At 36.9% G+C, this 21,367-nt stretch overlaps 2 protein-coding genes across 8 annotated transcripts in view; both read left to right on the top strand.

Annotated features, from left to right (window-relative positions):
- Nucleotides 1-28: 28 nt before the first annotated feature.
- Nucleotides 29-7,184, top strand: dtex3lb.1 (deltex E3 ubiquitin ligase 3L b, tandem duplicate 1). 2 transcript variants are annotated; one of them, XM_073916176.1, is made up of 9 exons: nucleotides 29-319; nucleotides 424-495; nucleotides 670-750; nucleotides 1,415-1,513; nucleotides 2,199-2,427; nucleotides 2,903-3,054; nucleotides 4,076-4,298; nucleotides 5,048-5,193; nucleotides 5,725-7,184. In XM_073916176.1, the coding sequence occupies exons 3-9, from the start codon at nucleotides 712-714 to the stop codon at nucleotides 6,808-6,810; spliced, it is 1,974 nt and encodes a 657-aa protein (XP_073772277.1). In that variant the 5' UTR covers nucleotides 29-319; nucleotides 424-495; nucleotides 670-711; the 3' UTR covers nucleotides 6,811-7,184. The 2 variants fall into 2 exon arrangements, with proteins under 2 accessions (XP_073772277.1, XP_073772275.1); XM_073916174.1 differs by having other exon boundaries at nucleotides 424-480.
- Nucleotides 7,185-8,074: 890 nt separating this feature from the next.
- The window catches only part of dtx3lb.2 (deltex E3 ubiquitin ligase 3L b, tandem duplicate 2), a 29,175-nt gene continuing 15,882 nt past the window's right edge, over nucleotides 8,075-21,367 (top strand). For 2 of the 6 annotated variants that reach the window (XM_073916163.1, XM_073916164.1), the window contains exons 1-14: nucleotides 8,075-8,176; nucleotides 8,746-8,786; nucleotides 9,777-9,839; nucleotides 9,995-10,051; nucleotides 12,450-12,506; nucleotides 13,600-13,656; nucleotides 14,417-14,521; nucleotides 14,610-14,666; nucleotides 15,972-16,052; nucleotides 16,267-16,353; nucleotides 17,204-17,281; nucleotides 18,436-18,525; nucleotides 19,453-19,518; nucleotides 19,901-19,957. In XM_073916163.1, the coding sequence (XP_073772264.1) occupies nucleotides 8,757-8,786; nucleotides 9,777-9,839; nucleotides 9,995-10,051; nucleotides 12,450-12,506; nucleotides 13,600-13,656; nucleotides 14,417-14,521; nucleotides 14,610-14,666; nucleotides 15,972-16,052; nucleotides 16,267-16,353; nucleotides 17,204-17,281; nucleotides 18,436-18,525; nucleotides 19,453-19,518; nucleotides 19,901-19,957 (885 nt within the window). In that variant the 5' untranslated portion in view covers nucleotides 8,075-8,176; nucleotides 8,746-8,756. The remainder of the gene's footprint in view (nucleotides 8,177-8,745; nucleotides 8,787-9,776; nucleotides 9,840-9,994; nucleotides 10,052-12,449; nucleotides 12,507-13,599; nucleotides 13,657-14,416; nucleotides 14,522-14,609; nucleotides 14,667-15,971; nucleotides 16,053-16,266; nucleotides 16,354-17,203; nucleotides 17,282-18,435; nucleotides 18,526-19,452; nucleotides 19,519-19,900; nucleotides 19,958-21,367) is intronic. The other 4 variants (XM_073916165.1, XM_073916166.1, XM_073916167.1 and 1 more) reach the window with 4 other exon arrangements.

The raw sequence follows: 21,367 nt of genomic DNA on the forward strand, positions 1-21,367 counted from the left end.
AAATCAACTTCACATAGCCTATCATGTTACAGGAGGGGTTTTCATAACATTACCTGGCAACCCAAAGTGTTAAGAACTCGCCCAGGCTAGTTTTTAAGCGTATTGAAGCCTAAAACTGTACGCTTATGATTGTTTACTAAAATTTTAATTCTTAATAGTGTATGATAGATGCCTTTTGATACAATAATTCACATTTATTTATAATCTGTCGATGTGTGCGTGTTAAAATCCACAGTTCCCTCGTGAAAACAGAGATTAGCTTTCATTTTCGCTTCAGTGTCAGTTTCTCAGGTAAAACACTGACAGCTCGCATTTATCGGTGAGTAAAATTAACAAGTAGCCTAGTTTTGTCCTTCTGACAGTAATATTATTTCCCTTTTCAGTAATATTGTGATGTTATGTTTGTGTCGACTGATATTACAGCTCCAACACTTGTTAAAGAGGGCTTCACTTGAACGTCGACAGACATTGACGCCTGCAGTGAGTAAAACACAAGTAAATAATGATAATAAATGTTCAGTGTAATATGAAATGACTTGTCTAAATGTTTTCCCACATCATTATACGACGCTAAAACTAAACCAAACGAGTTGAACGCTACTACTACAACAGCAATGGCTTTAATTTATGGATTTTGTTGTTTGTTTGCTTCATTTCTATGTACTGAAGGCCAAAGTTTTCTCCAGTTGTGTTTGTTGCTCAGTCTCAGACATGGCAGAGGGATTCAGGTCAATGGAGATGGGCGAATATGTGAGTAATTTTCAACACAACACGTTTGTTTTTGTGAATTGTGGGGACATTACATTGTTTTTGTACTGTACGAACTGTATTTCACATCAACTATATCCTACTATATTTGACTATCTTCTTTTAATACCCATGTCATACAGATTTGTGTCCTGATGTCACAAAACAGACCCTTGAATCATGATTCTTCCGATGTCATGTAAATCAAAGATGTATTTGTCAATTGGTTTATTGTATTATTTCATCAGAAAAATAAGATAAAAAAGTTTCCAATTGATTGCATAATGTAGTTTTTACCCACACAGAGAATAGTAGTATAGTATTGGCTATAGTGTTTTTGAAATATTATGTATATTCACAACACACACTGTTAGTGAATGATTAAGCATACTGTGGTAAACTTTAGTTTTTACAATAGTAAACTGGTGTATTGTTGTATACTTACAGAAATCTACTAATTAGTTTATCTTACTATATATATATATATATATATATCATCGTAATTGCATCACATGACTTAAGCAATCCATCTGAAAACACTGTAGTTTCACATGTACAGTATATGCTACATTCAAAGGTATATTATAAGTAAAACTAAATTTTTTTAGAATCTAATTGAAATTGTTTATAAATCTGTTTATTTTATTATTGTTTCCCTAAATTGCAGGACTTATATACAGCAGGTGATGAAGACTCGAGGTCCAGTTTGTCAGACTGGAAGCATCTAAACCTTATTATGGATCGGCCAAGCTTACTGCTAGAGGAGGTATGAGCTGAAGAGTATAAATAAGCCACACATTTAATATCAGTCATACAAACAGAAGCCAAAAAAAAAGTTCATTTTCATTTTAGGTTTATTTACAAGTTTTATAGCGTGCATCTAACTGTTATTCGCAATATATTGCATTTTTCCCTTGAAAGTGAGCAGGGATTCTTTTGGATACGCAATATAAACAGTTATGCATACATTATAATGCAGTAAGAATATTATTGTTGATAATAAATAGGATTATTTATTATGTTAAACAACATAAGGGTCATTAACAGGAGATTATGCAGGCATCTATATGTAGATTTGGCCACTAGAGGGTGTGTGTTCACAACAAACAAAGGCATGGTTTGATGTATTTGCTTACTTGCGAGGGCGGAGACTTAGTGGTTAGCACTGTCGCCTCACAGCAAGAAGGTCACTGATTCGAGTATCGAGTTTGCATGTGCTCCCTGTGTGGGCGTGGGTTTCCTTCGGGTGCTTCGGTTTCCCCCACAGTCCAAACACATGCGCTATAAGGGAATTAATTGAACTATTTTGGCCGTAGTGTATGTGTGTGTGTGAATTAGAGAGTATATGGGTGTTTTCCAGTACTGGGTTGCAGCTGAAATAGTTGGCGGTTCATTCCGCTGTGGCGATAAGGTAATAATGCTTACTTAAATCAACACTTTTCCCACAACAGGATCTTTATACTGCTGGTAATGAAAGACCCAAACCTTCAGCACCACTGGATATCGGTAAATTAATGATCAAAGTGGACTGGACTGAAGCATTTCCAGACAGATGGAGAGCAAGATTACAGATCGCCCTTCAGTCGTGGTTGTCAAAACTAGAAGAAAATGCAACGGTCCACACTATTAAGCTCATGGATGATCCGTCATTTGCAGAAGTGCAGATAACTCCATCAACAGGTGACGGTGATTCACTTCAGTCAATTCAGTCTATGCTGACATTATCTTCAGCAGCTCAAACACTCTAATGGCTGATGGACAGACGGCTGCTTCTCACTCAGGGCTGCTGTTTATGCTAATGAGGGAGAGATGCGCACTAGTGGGCGGGGCTTTCCCCCTCTGATGACATCATACAAAGGGAGAATGTCAATCAAAGTGTTCCTGCAGACTGCTCTGATCAAGTCTGATTATAAACAATAGATTTAATTCATGTTTACCATTAGAAGCTGGATATATTCACACACTGCTCACACACAGCTGTGTTTAAACCTCTTATACAAGTGTTTTTTGCAAAATAGCTCCCCTTTAAACAAACTGCACTTGGTTTCATCTTGTTTAGACATTGGAAATTGTATTTTGTTTCTTGCTTCAGTTGTTTACATGTATTAATGTCATAGGGCTCTCCATTACATAACCTCTCTATACTTCTCTACAGCTCTAGAAGCTTTAAAGAAGCTGAAGTTTATACCTTTGAGGTTTAAAAATGAAAACAGGGAAGTGACTGCGTGGATCTGTCCTGATGGAGCAACTTATGTGAATGTACCACACAAGTCCTTGCTGGAGGGGAACAGAGCTACTTTACTAGAGGTATCATGTTAATTTTGTGAGTAATTATGACAAAGTGCATATTAATTTAGTTAATTAAATTCATTAAATTAAAGTTGGACAGCAGGCGATGCGGTTGCACAGTGGTTGGATATTCGCCTCACAGCAAGAAGGTTGCTGGTTCGAGCCTCGGCTGGGTCCACAAGTCTAAAGACATGCAGGACAGGTGAATTGGGTAGGCTAAATTGTCTGTAGTGTATGAGTGTAAATGAGTGTGTGTGAATGTTTCCCAGTGAGGGGTTGCAGCTGGAAGGGCATCCGCTGTGTAAAACGTGCTGGATAAGTTGGCGGTTCATTCAGCTGTGGCGACTTTGGGTTATAAAGGGACTAAGCCGAAAAGAAAATGAATGAATGATTGAGTTTGACAGCATGGTAGCTCAGTGGTTAGCACTGAGGCCTCACAGCAAGAAGGTCGCTGGTTCAAGTCCCGGCTGGGTCAGTTGGCATTTCTGTGTGGAGTTTGCATGTTCTCCCCGTGTTGGCGTGGGTTTCCTCTCGGTGCTCCGGTTTCCTCCACAGTCCAAACACATGCACGATAGGGGAATTGATCAACTACATTGGCCATAGTGTATGAGTGTATATAGGTGTTTCCCAGTACTGGGTTGCAGCTGGAAGGGCATTCACTGGGTAAAACATATGCTGGCGGTTGGTGGTTCATTCCGCTGTGGCAACCTCTGAAATAGAGAAGGAATTGCCGAGGGAATTGATGAATGAATGAGTTTGACAGCAAAGCCTGTTCATAACCAAAGAAAGCTCCTGAACTACTACACTAGCAATGAAATTAAGGAAAATAAACTAGAACTAGATGAACACAAGAGTAATCGAGAGCCTAAACAAGACTCCGGTGAACAGTATAGGATCAAGCAGAGCCTGATATGCAACTTCAGCCTAATTTGGATGGTAATTGTGTCTCATGGGGACATCTGCAAAAGAAAAGTCGACACATTCTCAGTAACAGTTTTATTTATTCACTTATAAAGTTTGCATGTATTTCCTAATGCAGGACATTTATACAGCTTGTGATGAAAAACCTCCAGCATCACTGGATTTTGGGAGATTTAAAATCAAAGTGGACTGGGCTGAAGCATTTCCAGACAGATGGAGAGCAAGGTTACAGATCGCCCTGCAGATCTGGTTGTCCAAACTGGAAGAAGCACCAGTTATTCACAGCGTTAAACTCATGGAGGATCCGACGTGTGCAGAAGTGCAGATAACTCCAGCAACATGTGAGTCACTTTAATACATTTTAGCTGAAATCTTGAGAATCTTGCCTCACAGCAAGAATGTCACTGGTTCAAGTCCTTACCAAGCCAGTTGATGTTTCTGTGCAGAGTTTACATGTTCTCTCCGTGCATGGATGGTTTTCCCCGGGTTCCCCGGTTTCCTCCCAACATCTAAAGACATGCAACATAAGTGAATTGACTAAACCAAATTGGCACTATAGATGAGCTCAGTCAGCAGTATATCTCTCCATAGCAATCCCTAATTTGTCATTAGCATTAATAATCAGGGGAGTTCTCGAGATCTATCTGAGCTCAAACTCCCTAAACGGGAGGGAGCTCCGGGCTCGAGGATCTTCTGAGCTCAAGGCTGTCTCCCGGGACAGCATGCCAAACACGCTTTATAATCAATCATCAGCTAAGTGTGAACTCTTGAAACCTGTTTTAATTTTTTTCTCCTGAACACAAATGAAGATAGTGTGAAAAATGTTGGAAACCGGTAACCATTGACTTCCATAGTATGATAGTCGATGGTTTTTAGCATTCTTAAAAATATCTTCTTTTGTGTTCAGCAGAAAAAGGAACCACTTGATGTTAAGTAGTGAGTACATTTTCAGTTTTGAGTGAACTGTCCCTTTAAGACCAGTAAAACATCATTAAAACAGTTCAGTTTTATTTGTCTGGTCATTTCTTGTGCATATGCATTAATGTATACTTTTAAACATGTGCATTAATGTACTCCTGTTTCTCCGTAGCTCTAGAGGTTTTGAAAAACCACACAGCTACACCTTTAAAGTTTAAATATTATGAGGAAGGTAAACAAAGGAAAGTGACGGCACGGATTTACCTGGATGAACCACATGCCTTCCTGCCAGAGAAGATCAAAGCTCCATCACAACAGGTGTTTACTTTGTGTATAATTAAGTCTAAGGCACAATTAATCTAATAAGTTAATTCATCAGTTTTTTTAGGTATTTATTTTTGAGAGATTTACTAAGCATATACATAGAAGTTTCCTTCATTTTTTTACAGTAGTAGCAATAGTAGCAGCCATAATCATAACAACAAAGATAGTAACAAACATGCAAAAAAAAAAAAAAAAGAAAAGAAAAAGAAATCAGTGTGGGGCAAACAGTTCTTCACACCTTGCTTGCTTTCTTTAAATGTTTTTTTTTTCCTCCAATCTTGGTTGCTTACAACACACTCATGCCACTGTAGTTTTATAACAAACCCTTTAGTACCTTACTGTTGTGCCAAGTACCCTTACGAAAGTACCTCTCAGTGGAAATGTCAATAGAAGTTTTGGTAAAACTGTCAGAAACAACAATACATAACCAAAGAAAACAGCATCTGAGTATCTTTTAAGCTCTTTGCAGACAAATCTTTGACTTGTAGGTTGTAACCCTAAAAAATATTCCATCAAATGTTTTAGGTGAACAGTGAAGCAGAAGATGCAAACAATGATGCTTTAAATGGAAACACTAAAACTGCTGAAGCGACTTTATTCACTCTTCCACTCTATCAGTACTGGTCCATGCATAATGCTTACAGAAAGGAGTTGGACCTCATTGAGAAAAACCTCGATGTCTCTATTGAAGCAGAGGTGTCGGTCTCAATCAAACCTACCAAGAGCTGTAAATCACTGTCTAAAGCATCTGAGGACTTTCAGAACCTAGTTCAGCAAAGTGTGGGTAATTACAGTGATGCTGCTGTTAATCATAATGACATGGATTCAGACATTATGAAGGAGATCCTGCGTACCATTCAATTAGAGGAGCCAAAGATGATGTTCACCAAGTCTGCTGGTAATTGCCAGATCCTTGGACCAACTAAATTTGCAGATATGACTAAAAGAGAGGTCGGTACAACAAGAGTGGAAAACAAAATCAATGACAGATCATTCTCAATGGATGTAGACAGCAAGGCTTTTCCACAAAGCAGACCTTCATTGGACATGAACACAAAAGATCTTCCAACTCAACTTGAGATGGACGAGGTTCACTGGGATCTGATGAAGCTTTCATTTGAGGAACAACTATCAGATCTTAAAGCCAAATATGGGGTGTCATTTACTGCAGATCTTCATCAGGGGAATGTAGTTAAGGTTCAGGCTCGATCTAAAGGTGATCAGCATGTGAATCTCGAAGGTCACGCGGTCAGAGCTTTAACAAATCTCTACCAGAAACTGGCGTCAGCAGCAGTGAGCTGTGAACTCAGAAAGCCTGCAGATCAAACTGATGTGAGATCAGCGGTGGAGAAGCTTCAGCAGCGTTATTGTGTTGTAGCAGCAGAGAGATTGAGCCGCTGGACACTCACTGGACTGCCAGAACACCTCGGTCCTGCTATTGCTGAAACTGAGAAGATCCTTCAGAGGAAAGTGTTTGATGACAAGATGAAGACATCGATTGGTTACTCAGAGGACATTCCTTATGCTAGAAGAATCAAACTCAGTCAGATGCCTGATTATGGAGCAGGACTGGATGAGCGAGTGAATCCAAAGTCTAAAACGTGTCATTGAAGAGACTAGAAATCTTCTGTCCAACCGTGTAAGTGTTTGGGAAACGGTTGAACAATGTAATTGTGTCAGCAGAAATGGAGACTCATCAGAGCAGCAACGTTTCTCCAATCTTCTATTGTCCAGTTTTGGTGAGCCTGTGTGAATTGTAGCCTTCCTGTTCTTAGCTGACAGGAGCGGCACCCGGTGTGCTCTTCTGCTGCTTTCCCAGTACTAGGTTGTAGCTGGATTTTTTTACTGCTTGTTCAAACTACTTATTTAAAATGAGCAAAAACATGATTTTTATTTGTTTTGTGTTTAATCAACTCAAATTTGTAATTTGTGTTAACTTAAATGATTTGCATTGGAACGACAAAAATAAATTGTGTGGAACCTTGCATGTGTGTGTGTGTGTGTGTGTGTGTGTGTGTGTGTGTGTGTGTGTGTGTGTGTGTGTGTGTGTGTGTGTGTGTGTGTGAATTGTGCAGTCAAATAGTTCAGCAGAAATTGGATAAAGCACAAATACACATTGTATCTTAAGTAGTATCTTTACACCTGTGAAATACAGCTTCAAAATCATCTCTGGCTATAAGTTACTGTCAGGTTTATCATTATTGGGTTTTACAACAGCTCAGTGTGATAACAGCAGTTGAACTGTCCAAAGATCACTCCTCAGTTCAGGTCTGCTGTAGGCAGGAGTGTACAGTCATTCTGAGCTCTGACTGCAGGCTAAAACATTTTTCCCCTAATAAAAGCATTATTTGCTTGTATTGACCCAGTTTATTCTCTAAATTCAAATTTTAAACAGGTTTAAAAATAATATATTTAATTAACTAGGTTAATTAGTGTAAAGTTAGGGCAATAAGGCAAGGCATTGTATGAAGATAGCTTGTTCTGTAGACTATCCAAAACAAATATAGCTTAAAGGGGCTAATAATATTGACTTTAAAATGGGTTTAAAAAATTAAAAACTGTTTAAAAAAATGTGACTTTCTCCATAAGAAAATATTTTATAGGTATACTGTAAAAAATTCCTGAATCTGTTCAATATAATTTGAAAAAAGTCCAATTAATTTTTAATAATTTCGACTTCAACTGTATGCAGTATAAGACTATTTACTTTGGTTAAAAACGCTTGCTATACTAGTATTTTGCAGAATAACATTTAGATTTCTTCATTTATATTTTTATTCAGTAAAAGCAGCTTGTGTGTATGTTTAAAAAAAGATAAATACGCTAGAGACGTATTTGCACAGGTGTTAAATTCAGATCATCATCTTGTTGTCATGTGCTGCTTCTTTCGCTTTCGCTCTTGAGTGTTAAACCAGTTGATCAGGCTGATTCCTGCAGTCCAGAGGTTGACAGATCCTTACACAGATCACAGATTTCGGTAAGTACGAGATTAATACACACATTTACAGCTTTATTTGTTCTTTAGCTAATCGATAGTTCAGTCGGCGACGAGCTGTGGTCAAATCTGAGGCTGTGCTGTAAAATTAATACCTGAATACACCGTCATCGACTAGCGCGGGTGTTTGAAGTCTAAAAGAATAAAATACTAGACTATTAACGAGCGAAATCATACAATAAAACCACCGAAATGGAAATATATACTTGAAAATGTCTCTTTTTACAGTTGTAGGCTAGGCTACTCCACAAATTAAGAAACGAAAGCGAAACTTAAGGCACACTTGGAGAAAATAAAAAAAAAACATCGCTATACGCCAATACATAAATAAATTATACTGTCAAATGAAGCATTTAAGAACAATTTAACATTTACGAACAACAGTTTTGGTGTTTCGGAATTTACCTGATGATGTCCGCCATTGTTTTTTTTACAGTAGCTGTTGGAGTGTCTTGTTTACATGGTCTGACATGTTAAAAGTAAACGCCAGACTCTCGTTTGTCATGTGTTTTTGTAGATTAATTTTAATCAAAGACAAAATCTGCTTTCAGTTTTTGCCAGGATGTCAGGAAAAGACCCAGACGATCATTATGTGAGTATAAATTTACAATTCATCACTACATGAGGTGACATACAGTAAATGGGATTTACAGGCCTATTCTTCGTAAGTTATGTAGGTTTTAAAGTGCTTTTATTTCCACAGAAATGTTAATGACACATTTAAATTTTTATGGTGACTAGTTTTAATAACTCATTTTTAATAGCTGTAATCAAGTATGTAATTTTTGTTTTTACAAGCATTGCAAAAAGTAGGAAGCTATTCACACTACTATCAAACTTATGAAAGTCAACAGTGAATATTAATATATTATTTCTTTTCCCAAGTGCTGTTTAATGGAGAAAAGATTTTATTCAACATGTTTTTCAACATAATTTCTAAAAGCAATTTTTTTTGGCTTCTCCATGATAAGATTACATAATATTTAGCAATTTTTTCAACATACTAGTATTCATATTGAAGTTCAATTTTAAGGCTTAACTAGGGCCAGAGGGAATCTGCAGACGTTTTTTGCTTTTTCTGCGGAGAATTTTGGTAAAAATCTGCGTATTTCTGCGGAATTATTTTGGGGGTATCCAGCGGAGTATCATAACTAAAACCTTCATATATTTAATAAAAAGTAATAAATTACTGAAAAAAAAACTGAATAAATTCAGATTTACACATTTACTCAAGTAAATAAACAGGGCTAATAATGGGCTAAAAATCTGCAGAAATCTGCGGAATTCAGATTCTGTGTGGGCCTAGGCTAAACTAGGCTAATTAGGTTAAATATACAAGTTAGGTTAATTAGGAAAAGCAGTGAACAACAGTGGTCTCTTTCTGTAGCCAGTCGAATACAATAATAATGAATTAATTATAATAATTTCTTTACTTAGCTAATAAGATTGACCTTTAAAAAATACTTTATTTTATTTAGCCTGAAGAAAAAAATAATTACAGCAGAAGAAAACTATAATAGCACTGTGAAAAATGTGCTTGCTCTGTTAAACAGCACTTGTCAAATACTTGAACTTAATCCAGCAGGGCTCATCCTCACATGCTGCACACAATACATGGATAAAGGGTCATTCGCCTGATAATCCGGTGAGCACCAAACACATACTCAACTGATATATACAGTTCATGCCTGGAAACTCTTAGCAAATGTTACATGTCATGTATAAGAGGGAACTTTATTGAAATGAAATTATGTATGCACTTTTAATATCACAAACTGAGTTGCATTCTTGCTCTTTCAGACTCATCAAAATGTGATCCAAAAACAACCAACCAGCAAAGAAAATCCTCCTAATCAGGTAATTTTTTAAATGTTACTAGAGTAAAGTGGTTATTAGAAATAATAACCTTGATTATTAAATAAATAATTGAAATTCTTTTTTATATTATTATCAAGTTATGTTTAACAAAGCAGGGGATTTTCACAGTATTTCTTATTAGTTTTTTTTTTTAATCTGGAGAAAGTCTTATTTCTCCTAGTTTGGCTGGAATAAAAATATTTTTTCAATGTTAAAAATTGCTAAGGTAAAAATTCTTAGTCCCCTTAAGAGATTTCTTTTAGATTGTCTACAGAACCAACCAATGTTGTCCAATGATTTTCCTAATTACCCTAACTTGCCTAATGGGGTATATGCCGAAGCATGCTAATAGGACTTTTAATTTGTCAGTAACCTAGGTTAGGCGCGAATTGAATGTCAATGCAAAATCCGGTGCGTTTAAGGTCTGTTTTCTTTAAAAATCAGCGATCTCCACTGGCTGAGTGATATCCGATTTAAAGTGGGTCTCAGATTGTACAAGAAGCACTGCATTACATTACATTTCCCCTGCCATGTCTTTATAATAATGAGCATTTATTTACCTCAGTATATTCAATGGAGCTTCTGCGCTAGCCTTCTGATTCTGACAGGCGCGTCCGAGTGAATGACTTTTTGTCTCATTTTACGCTTGAGCAACTAAATAAATGCCAAGTTTATTTAACTGAATGTACTTTAATGACATTACAACATCGATGCTGTAAAAGGAAGCGTATAAAATGGAAAAAAATTCACAATAACAGGTCACCGGAAGTGTATCAGTATGGGAAAAACACTAGCTCGACATATACCCTATTAACCTAATTAATCTAGTTAAGCATTTAAAGGTCTTTAAGCTGAATACTAATATCTTGCCCAAAAAATCAAATATCTACTGTTACCATGGCAAAGACAAAATAGTAATAGAAATTAGTTATTCAAACTGTTTTCATGTTTCCAGATTGGGCGGTTTCCCACCCAATTGGGTAGTTTCGAGTTTTATTGTTTTCCCAGTACTGGGTTGCAGCTGGAAGGGCATCCGCTGCGTAAAACATATGCTGGATAAGTTGGCGGTTCATTCTGCTGTGAAGACCCGCATTGGCGGGTTGATAAAATTTGAGCAGTTTTGAAATGTACATTTTATATGCAACTTATTTAACAAAACATAACTGTGTCCTCCTACTCCATTCAATTAGTAGTGACCAGTGCATATCGCAAACCGTGTGGGCCCACCCGCAAGATAAGATGAAGGAAAGTTGTATCAAAATCCCCGGACAAATCTGACTCCCCTTCGTGTGCACATGCATCACACACACAGCGCCTGCAGTTAAACTCACAGCAGTTTATCATTAACACTTTTCTATCATTTTTTTCTGCAATTGACAGCAAGAACAAACATAGAAGTGTTCTTTGATTGAAAAGCAACACCTAATTAGAATCAAACGAATTTAAAACGCCAAATAAGATAAGTTCATACCCCATTTCGAAAGTAAAACATACTCTAATAGATAGTGTGTAATCTACACAACAACAGTGCAGTGTGTGGGTGAGAGTGGGGTAGCGTTTCGACGTGATTCGGTTATGTTGTGGTTCTGTGACTGCTGGTGTTGGTTGCTGTATGATTAAAAAATAATGACAGTCAAAATAACAAGGTTAATTTTGATTTAAATCAATTAAAATTAAATAATTATTCATCTAATATTTTGGCCGGATTTTTGTGTGTTTGGTCGGGTTTTGGACAGCTTTTGGGCTGTAAATAGTTATATCTGGCAACACTGATTGTGTTTTAAAATATGTTGGAAAGGGGCGGCAAGGTATCTCAGTGGTTAGCACTGTGGCTTCCCAGCAAGAAGGTCGCTGGTTCAAGTCCCGGCTGGGTCAGTTGGTGTTTCTGTTTGGAGTTTGCATGTTCTCCCCATGTTGGTGTGGGTGGTTTCCTCCGGGTGCTCTGGTTTCCCCCACAGTCCAAACACATGCGCTATAGGTGAATTGATTAACTAAGTTGGCTGTAGTGTATAAGTGTATGTGTGAATGAGTGTGTATGGGTGGTTCCCAGTACTGGGTTGCAGCTGGAAGTCCATCTGCAGCGTGAAACATATGCTGGAATATTTGGCGGTTCATTCCGCTGTGGCAACACCTGATACATAATGGACTGAGCTGATGGAAAATGAATGAATGAATGAATATGTTGGAGAATAATCTCTGTTGAACAACACTTGGGAAACATTTCAAAAATAATTCAAGTGTATTATAATTTTGACAACAATTATTATTAATACAGAATGTCTTTTACAGTTAATGAGTTCATATGCATACTGTGACTATGATTTCTCATCAGTTTGCCTGTACTTTGAGACAGTTTGTGATTGTATATTAAGTTATATTGGCATTCTTCAATCCGCAGGCCTCATTTTCAGCAAGCAGTGATGGACAAAACAATAATCTGGCTACTAAAAATCGAGTAAGTACCTTAGTGCTTGAGTAAGTGATAAATACATGTTAACCTATGATTAATCAACACAGTACAAGATTGTTAAACACATTGTAATCCTGTAGTGCAAAGTGTTTTCTTTTTTAATGCCATCTTTTTAGCAAATGTTTTTTTTGTGGTCATTTGTGGCAAATTGTCAGGCTGATGTCCTGTTTTTTGGCTTTCTGTGTCCTAATATCTTGAGGTTTGTTCCCTGTTTTCTTGATGCCGTTTGTTTTTCACTGAACACTGTGGTAGAAACAGCGGTAGCACTTTAGTTTAGGTCACTAATCTTGCTAATAAGAACTATTGGCTTATTACCTGCCTATTATTAAGATGTTTACTGTTTATTAGTAGTTATAAAGTATGATCTTATTCTGCATCCCTAATCCCCTCCAACTTCTACCTTACTAACTATTGATAACAGCTAATTAAAGGTTTATTTAGGGTGTTTGCGGGGTCTTAAAAAGTAAGTGAAATTTAAGGCCCTTAAATGCTATTTTACAAGGTATTAATTTTAGTATCTGTATGCTGAAGTTTACCTGAATTTAATCTTTAAATATCGGGATGCTGTGTAGTTTACGAAATCAAAACCAATCCTGCTAGATTTGACATCACGCTGCTTTGTTTACTGCAGAAACACTGGTATTCCTGCTGCTGTAAAGGCGCCACCTGCTGGATTTACATTTTTGTTCAGTATATAAATACAGTTTAGTTTAGGATTCATTTCTTGCAATCAGTATTTAGTAAATATACTGCAAGTTAAAATGTCGGCAATGTTACTGGTTGAAACCTGAAGTGGCGATGAGGTCTTAAAATGTAGGCAAGGAGACTTAACAAAGGTCTTCAGATGTATTGAATTTCAATCTCTGATTCTTGTAAATACTCTTATTAGGCCAGTAGTGTTAGTTAATGATTTGTTAATACCGTGAATATTACCCTAAAGTGTTACGGAAACAGCTGAAAACATCACTGTGTACTCTAAATTAGTAATTTTTATGTTAATGATGATAATTTGCTCGCAGAAAGCAGTCTTTGATAGTATTATTGATATTAACGTGTGAATTTTGTCTTCATTTCATAGACCTCATCGTCATCAAGCAGAGATGATGATGATAAAGATAATGTTTCAAATGGTCAGGTGAGTACTATTCACACACACACACACACACACACACACACACACACACGTTATTGGGATCCTAAATTTAGCTCCCACTGTGACACAATTCCCTAAAAGTCTGTATGCATTTAAGTCCCCACCAGGTTATTAAAACAAGTACACACACACTTTTTTTGTTGTTGTTTATGGTGACTCTCCATAGATTATTTATCACGGTGACACAGTGGCGCAGTAGGTAGTGCTGTCGGCTCACAGCAAGAAGGTCGCTGGTTCGAGCCTCGGCTGGGTCAGTTGGTGTCTCTTTGTGGAGTTTGCATGTTCTCCCTCCGTTCAAGTGGTTTTCCTTTGGGTGCTCCGGTCCCGCCACAGTCCAAACACATCCGGTACAGGTGAATTGGGTAAGCTAAATTGGCCGTAGTGTATGTGTGTGAATGAGTGTGTGTCTATGTTTCCCAGAGATGGGTTGCAGCTGGAGGGGCATCCGCTGCATAAAACATATGCTGGTTGGCAGTTCATTTCGCTGTGGCAACCCCAGATTAATAAAAAGACTAAGCTGAAAAGAAAATGAATTTATAGATTTTTTATCACCTTCTGATTTATGAGCACAAATAAAATGTCCTCGTAATCCACATTCACAATGCTTACGTCATTATAATTACGTCCTCATAAATCATGTAAACCGGTCTTGCATCACCTGAATGAAAGCATATTGTCCGTGCACACTGCTTTGAAACGCGAAATGTGAATATTCTCAAGATGGTGTCTTTCTGAATGTCAGGACTCGCATACAGCAGGCACTGAAACTCGAGACTCCAGATCACTTCCTGATAAAGTAAACGCACTTAAACTAGCGGACAATCCAGACTCAACAGGGCCAGCGAAGGTACTGTGACTGAAGAGTGGAAAGAAGAAATAATAAATGACTGACTGCATTGAAATTAAAGCAGGGAACTTTCTTCTTGATTCTGCAGGACACGTCTTCATCATCCAGTGACGATCAGCAAAATAATCACACTTCCAGAGATCAAGTTAGTGCCAGAAACATACAGCTTATCACATCCAATCCTTATTTCGCTTATAAATATTTAATTGCAAATGTGTAGTTTATTCTACATGCTTTTTAAGATTTTGTTTTGATAATAAGGAAAAATATTAATTAAAAAAAATGTTTTATTTTGAGATTCTTTTGGACTTTGTGTTAACTACACTAGTAACTTTACTACTTGTACATGTCAGATAATTCTTTGTTAGAGTATTAGTGAAATAGTAGTAGACTGTTAGGTTAGGGCTAATAGAATAAATTAACATATTTGCCACATTACTTATACCCTGGGGTTAAATTGGGATTTGCTTTGTGGTTTCAGGCTTTAGAGGTGAATTAAATATTACTTTTTAAAATTCTGTTCTTTGTGTCGGCGCTAGTGGTGTGGTGGTTAGTGCGTCGACACATGCACTCCGGTGCTCGCGGTGACCCAGGTTCGATTCCGCCTCGCGATCCTATGCCGATCCTTCCCCTCTCTCTGCTCCCCATGCTTTCCTGTCAATTATCTATACTGTCCTATCAAAAATAAAGGTGAAAACCCCGAAAAAATAATTTATAAAAAAAAAATAATAATAAATAAATTCTGTTCTTTGTTACAACCAAATTATTTTAAATGTATTTACTAATTATTACATTTTACATGACTGAAATAATTAAAATTATACTTTAAAAAGGCACTTTTTACTGGATAATATATTCAATTGATTCATTCCAAGCTACCGACTCATCCAGGCATGGTGTTTGTGTCTGTTTTATGAATTTGGATCATTAATTCATAGAAAAACACAGATTTTTTTCATCAACAAAACATTGCTGTGATTGCAAGGAGATGCACAGCGGCTTATATATAACAGAATCGCTCCCAGTTGCTAAGTCAAATCTGCAAAAAAGGCTTTTCTTACTTTGAGATTTTGCCTAGATATTAAAAATATCTCAAATCAAGAAGCATTTTCTAGACAAGTAAAAATGATTGTCTTGTCTTAGATAGAGCCTCATATGTCTGCATTGAAAACAACAGTACAAACAGCAGGGTTATTGGCGTAAATGTGTGTGAATGCAAGAGACAGTTTCATCCAAAGCTCATTTTTCATTAAAGACACATTTATTTAATTTTTTGTGCATAATTTTAATAGTTTATTAATAAACTTTGAAATGAACAAAACAATCATTAAAAGTTGATTTGAAGGTTTTCTTTTGGGCAATACGAGTTAAAAACATCTTTCAAATACATACATTTATGATTAAATAGATGTTTTAAAGGTCTCAAGATGGGTTTTTTCCACAATGTTAGGACTCAGGAGATCCATCAGATGCTGAAAGCAAAGACTCTAGACCAGATCTGAATCCCAAATCAGACTCGCAGTTAAAGAAGGTAACTATCCCATTAAGGAAAACCAAAAACATTGCAGCTCACAAACGCATACACTTAAGATTTTACATGTAATACAAAGAGAATCACCGTGAGAACCACTGGAAAAGTTTAAACTTTCAAACTGAGGGACCTTTTTGTAAAACCTGCTTGGCTGATTTGATCGAGAGGGATTTATTTGCGTGTTTTGAGTGTTTTTTTTTTTTTATTATCTTAGGACTCAGGAGATCCAAAAGGCGCTAGAGATAAAGACTCTGGACCACCTAGGAATGAAATGGGTCAAAGACGCGCTTCAGACTCAGAGGTAAAGAAGGAAATGACTGAAGACTAGAGCTTGTGCCATAGATTTTCTCACAGGAGTCCATTACATGCAAATCATTCTGCAGGCTTTGAGGAACAGTACTGGTTAGCTCTGCATTAAATGAGCCCAACATTGGGTTTGGCCATATTCAATTCAATTTTTAATTCACCTTTATTTCTATTTTGCGCTTTTACAATGTAGATTGTGTCAAAGCAGCTTGACATAGAATATTATAGGAAATTAAAACAGTTCAGTTCAGTTTTCAGAGTTTAAGTTCAGTTCAGCTCAGTGCAGTGTGGTTTAATAATCACTACTGAGAGTCCAAACACTGAAGAGCAAATCAATCCATGAGCAGCTCTACAGGTCCCGAACAATGCAAGCCAGTGGCGAGGAAAAAACTCGCCATATATGACCCAACATTGAGTTAATACAACCCAACATTTCTTAGAGTGCAGTGATTACAAATATTCAAAATTAAAGATGACAAATTACAATTGCACCCAATTAACATTTTGCACATAATACAGCTCATACCTGAGAAACCAGTGCATGAGTTTACTGTCTAAATCAGGGTGTCCAAACTCGGTCCTGGAGGGCCGGTGTCTTGCAGAATTTTGCTCCAACTTGCCTCAACACACCTGCACGGATGTTTCTAGAAAGCCTAGTAAAAGCTTGATTAGCTAGCCCAGGTGGGTCTGATTGGGGTTGGAGCTAAAATCTGCAGGACACCGGCCCTCCAGGACCCAGTTTGGGCATCTAAGTGAATCAAACCGCTTGACCAATTTCAGACCTTTATGTAAATCTGTTTGATTATTTTAAGCTAATTTGCATGTTTTTTCCACCTCAATGTTAGGACTCAGGGCATCCCTCAGACTCTAAGGATAAATACTCTGGACCCCCGGATAACACTTCAAAATCACAGTCCACGCAGGTACTGACTGAAGAGTGAATTGATTTTAAGATGATCCTGTTGGGTGTTTTTTTTTCTCCATGTCATGCATTAAAATTGTTTCAAGAGTTCACACTTAGATATTGCTTGACAACTGTAAGCAGGTTTGGCATGCTGTCCCGGGAGAGAACCCTGAGCTCGGAGATAGTTGAGCCCAGGGCTCCCGCCAGGTCCATAGAGCATGTGAGGGGAGTACGAGATCAGGTGGTTCTCGAGAGCTCCCCTTTTTTTTTTTTAGGAGGAAAGGAGGAGAAAGGGGGTGGATGGGGGGTTTCTTCGGAAAACGAAGGTAAGGGAGTAATATCTAGCTAGGTTATTTATAGTAAGTAGGGATAGATCTGATTGGCTAACTAATGAGTGTAGATAGGCGGCCAGCTGCAGTCAATTATATCACGTGCTCCTCCCGAAATTAGTTTAAAAACTTCACTTAATGCACAGCTAGGTGTGGATTATCCCTTAATTAACCCTTTAACCACCCCACCAAGAAAAAAAAGGTTGGATTGCGTAACTCCTAATGCCGCTAATTTACACACTCAATGCATTTTTTTCAACACGTCCCATAATTTATAAAATATCAGCCTCTGCCAAATGGTTGATATGTCGTTTTAAGGTAAAAGTACCCAAATTAATACATATACTATGAAAAAATCTGGAAATATGAAGTTTAAGACCAATTTATTTTAAAAGATATTCAAAATAAAACATTTTTCATGACTGAATCATCTTTAAAGTATGCCATAAAATATTTAATTCAACATGCTTTCTGTTTTTTTAACAATAAAATCAAAATAAAGTGTAATAGTGCAACAGTTTGATTTGATTAGTTTGTTTCATTTATTTAAATTTTTTTTGTAAACCAACAATGCTGTGTGTGTAAACAATTATTTAAATCAGTCATTATTTAAAACAGTAAAAACTTGGTCAACCAACCAAGCAGTCAAAGGGTTTAGGAAAACCAAAAATACTGGCATTCACAATTGCATACAGTTAATATTTTTACACAACAATACTGAGAGGAACCACTCTGATAGTTAAAATGAGGCAAACTCAGTAGACCTTTTTGCAAAACATGCTTGATTGATTTGATCGAGAGTGATTTATTTGCATGTTTTGGGTGTTTTTTTACCAAATTGTAGGACTCGGGAGATCCAAAAGGCGCTAGAGGTCAAGATTCCGGACCTCCTACGAATGAATTGGGTAAAAGACGCGGTAGAGCAGACTCACAGGTAAAGAAGGCAACGACTGAAGAATAAAACGTGTGCCAATCTGCTGACAGCAGTTCATTACATGTGTATCATTCTGCAGGCTGAGCATTGATGAATAATCATGATTAGCTGTGTGTTAAATGAGCTGAATTGCAATGTTTAATGTACAGCTAGCTGTGGATTATTAAGTCATACACTTAAACTGCTGGCTTTTATAAAATCCAACAGTTGGGTTAAAAATTCTCATTTAAATTTAAAATAAACCTATTATGCTCCTTTTACATGATGTAAAATAAGTCTCTGATGTCCCTAGAGTGTGAGTGTGTGTGTGAAGTTTCAGCTCAAAATACCACACAGATAATGTTTTATAACTCTCTGAAGTTGACCCTTTGGATCCTAATTGTGTTGTTTTGGTGACGGTCGCTTTAAATTCAAATGAGATTGTGCTCTTTTCAGAAGAGGGCGGAGCTACGGATGCCTGTGTGTCAGCATAGTGGCAGATTTGCAAGTCACTAATGGGAGGGGCTTTCTCCCTCTGATGACACGTACAAAGGGAGAATGTCGATCAAAGTGTTTGTGCAGACTGTGTTTATCAAGTCTGATTATAAACAACACAATTAATAATTTTAAAAGCTCGATATATTCACACACTGCCAACACACAACTGTGTTTAAATCCCTTTTAAAGTGCTTTTTTGCGTAATAGGTCCCCTTTAATGTAAACAATTAACAATTGGTTTAATACAACATAGCATATCTTGGAGTGCTTAGTGTTAAATTAAGTACTCCAAACCACAACAACACACAATGAATAATTTGAATACACACCATGAATACTGCAATATTTTAAATCAACTGATCTGAGTGAACAATTTTTGATCTGTTTTACTGATACGATCAATAGTGAGTGATTCATTTGTATGTTTGGGTGTTTTTTGCTGAATAATAGGACTCTGACCCACTTCTGAATAACAAGAAGCAGCAAGGGTTTCAAAGACAGCGTTCAGACTCACAGGTAAAGAGACTGACTGTAGAATGTAGCTTGAGACAGAGATTTCCTAAACTTTTAAATTTCATTCATTCATTCATTCATTCATTCATTCATTCATTCATTCATTCATTCATTCATTCATTCATTCATTCATTCATTCATCCATCCATTTATTAATTCATCCATTCATTCATCCATCCAGCCATCCATCCAGCCATCCATCCATCCATCCATTCATTTATTCATCCATTCATTCATTCATTCATCCATCCATCCATTCATTCATTCATCCATCCATCCATGCATTCATTCATTCATCCATCCATCCATTCATTTATTCATTCATCCATTCATTCATTCATTCATTCATCCATCCATTCATGTTTTGGTGTTCTTCATTCTAAAGGATGCGGCTTCATCAAGCAGTGATGGTCAGCAAGCGAATCATGTTTCTGATGATCACGTAAGTGCTCACATTGTGCGGTATACTCACTCTCCACATTTTTGTAAACTGTAGAGTAGAGCTGATCTGAAAAATGGATCAAGAAATTCGTTAAAAACTAGCCTAGAGCGCCATCTGGAACAACCAAGGCAAGAGGAAACTTGGCAAGGTGAAGTAGAACAGAATAGAGAAAATGAACCCAAAACAAATGAAGGTCACAGCTTTTCATGGAACAGTTAACATAACTAGTATAATATTGGCAACTTTCTCTGTAAATTGTGCATGTTCTCATGACCATGGGTCAGGCCCGGATTAAGAACTCAGAGGCCCCTGGGCACAATGTCTTGTAGGCCCCCTACCTGGCACCACCCCTATAGTTGAATAAAAAAAAAAAGATTCATATAACATTTAAAAAATAAATGTAATTTAAAATGTATTACTCGCATTTTTAAATAAATGATATACAGTACATATATTTCTAGCCTACACAGATTTAACTTATTTTTTAAAGCATTTAAAGCACACTTTGAAAAAAATAAAAATACTAATACAACTAGTGAAAATTAATGGATTTTAATATACTTGTTTAGGTTCACGGAAGCATTACTAAAATTTATATTTAATGCACATGATTTGAATATAACACCTCTCCAATCCAGTTCTATGAATCCGAGTCCTCCATAATATACTCACTTATTCATGATTCCTACTTGTCTTCCTCGTGGGAAAAAAAAGAACGTGTTCATCAGACGCTGGATTCGAATCGTGTTCATGATCAGTCGCGTCAAAACATGTTGCCATGCGCTTTACGAGCTACACCACTCACGCTGCTATTTGTCGCTCTCTTATGTTGTCTCTGTCAATCAAACGGTAACTCTACTAGCTTATTCCAACGAGGTGCGCTATTTGCTCTTAGACTAAATACATACTACAAAATCGGCCCTTGAAGGGACGCAAGTGTGCATGGGCCCCTGGACCTATGCCCATAATGCCCATTGGTTAATCCGGCCCTGGCATGGGTTTGTACTGGGTGCTCTGGTTTTCCCATAGGCCAAACTCTGGTGAATTAAGCTATAATCTAAATGTTTTTAGATTATACATATCCAACTGTTTATCATAAAGCTTTGCAAATATTTTTTTTTTTAAAACATTTGAACTAATAAAATGAGACAATACCATTTTAGATATTGTTTACTCCCAATCTGGTGTTTATCCAGTAAATTTACAGCATTTACACCAGTTTGGTATTTTATAAGCTGGTAAGATTATGCTTTTCATGAATATTGCAGTCATTTGTCAAACTATATGTGACTGCACTATGTAGACAAATAATATAAAATGTGAATATAAATATAAATAAAAAATATTCAGAATTAATGCTGTTTAATTGTTCTTGTCACTACAGTGGTTACAACATGTCTACACAAATTA

This window comes from Danio rerio, chromosome 11 (assembly GCF_049306965.1).
Source record: "Danio rerio strain Tuebingen ecotype United States chromosome 11, GRCz12tu, whole genome shotgun sequence".
Classification (NCBI taxonomy): domain Eukaryota; kingdom Metazoa; phylum Chordata; class Actinopteri; order Cypriniformes; family Danionidae; genus Danio; species Danio rerio.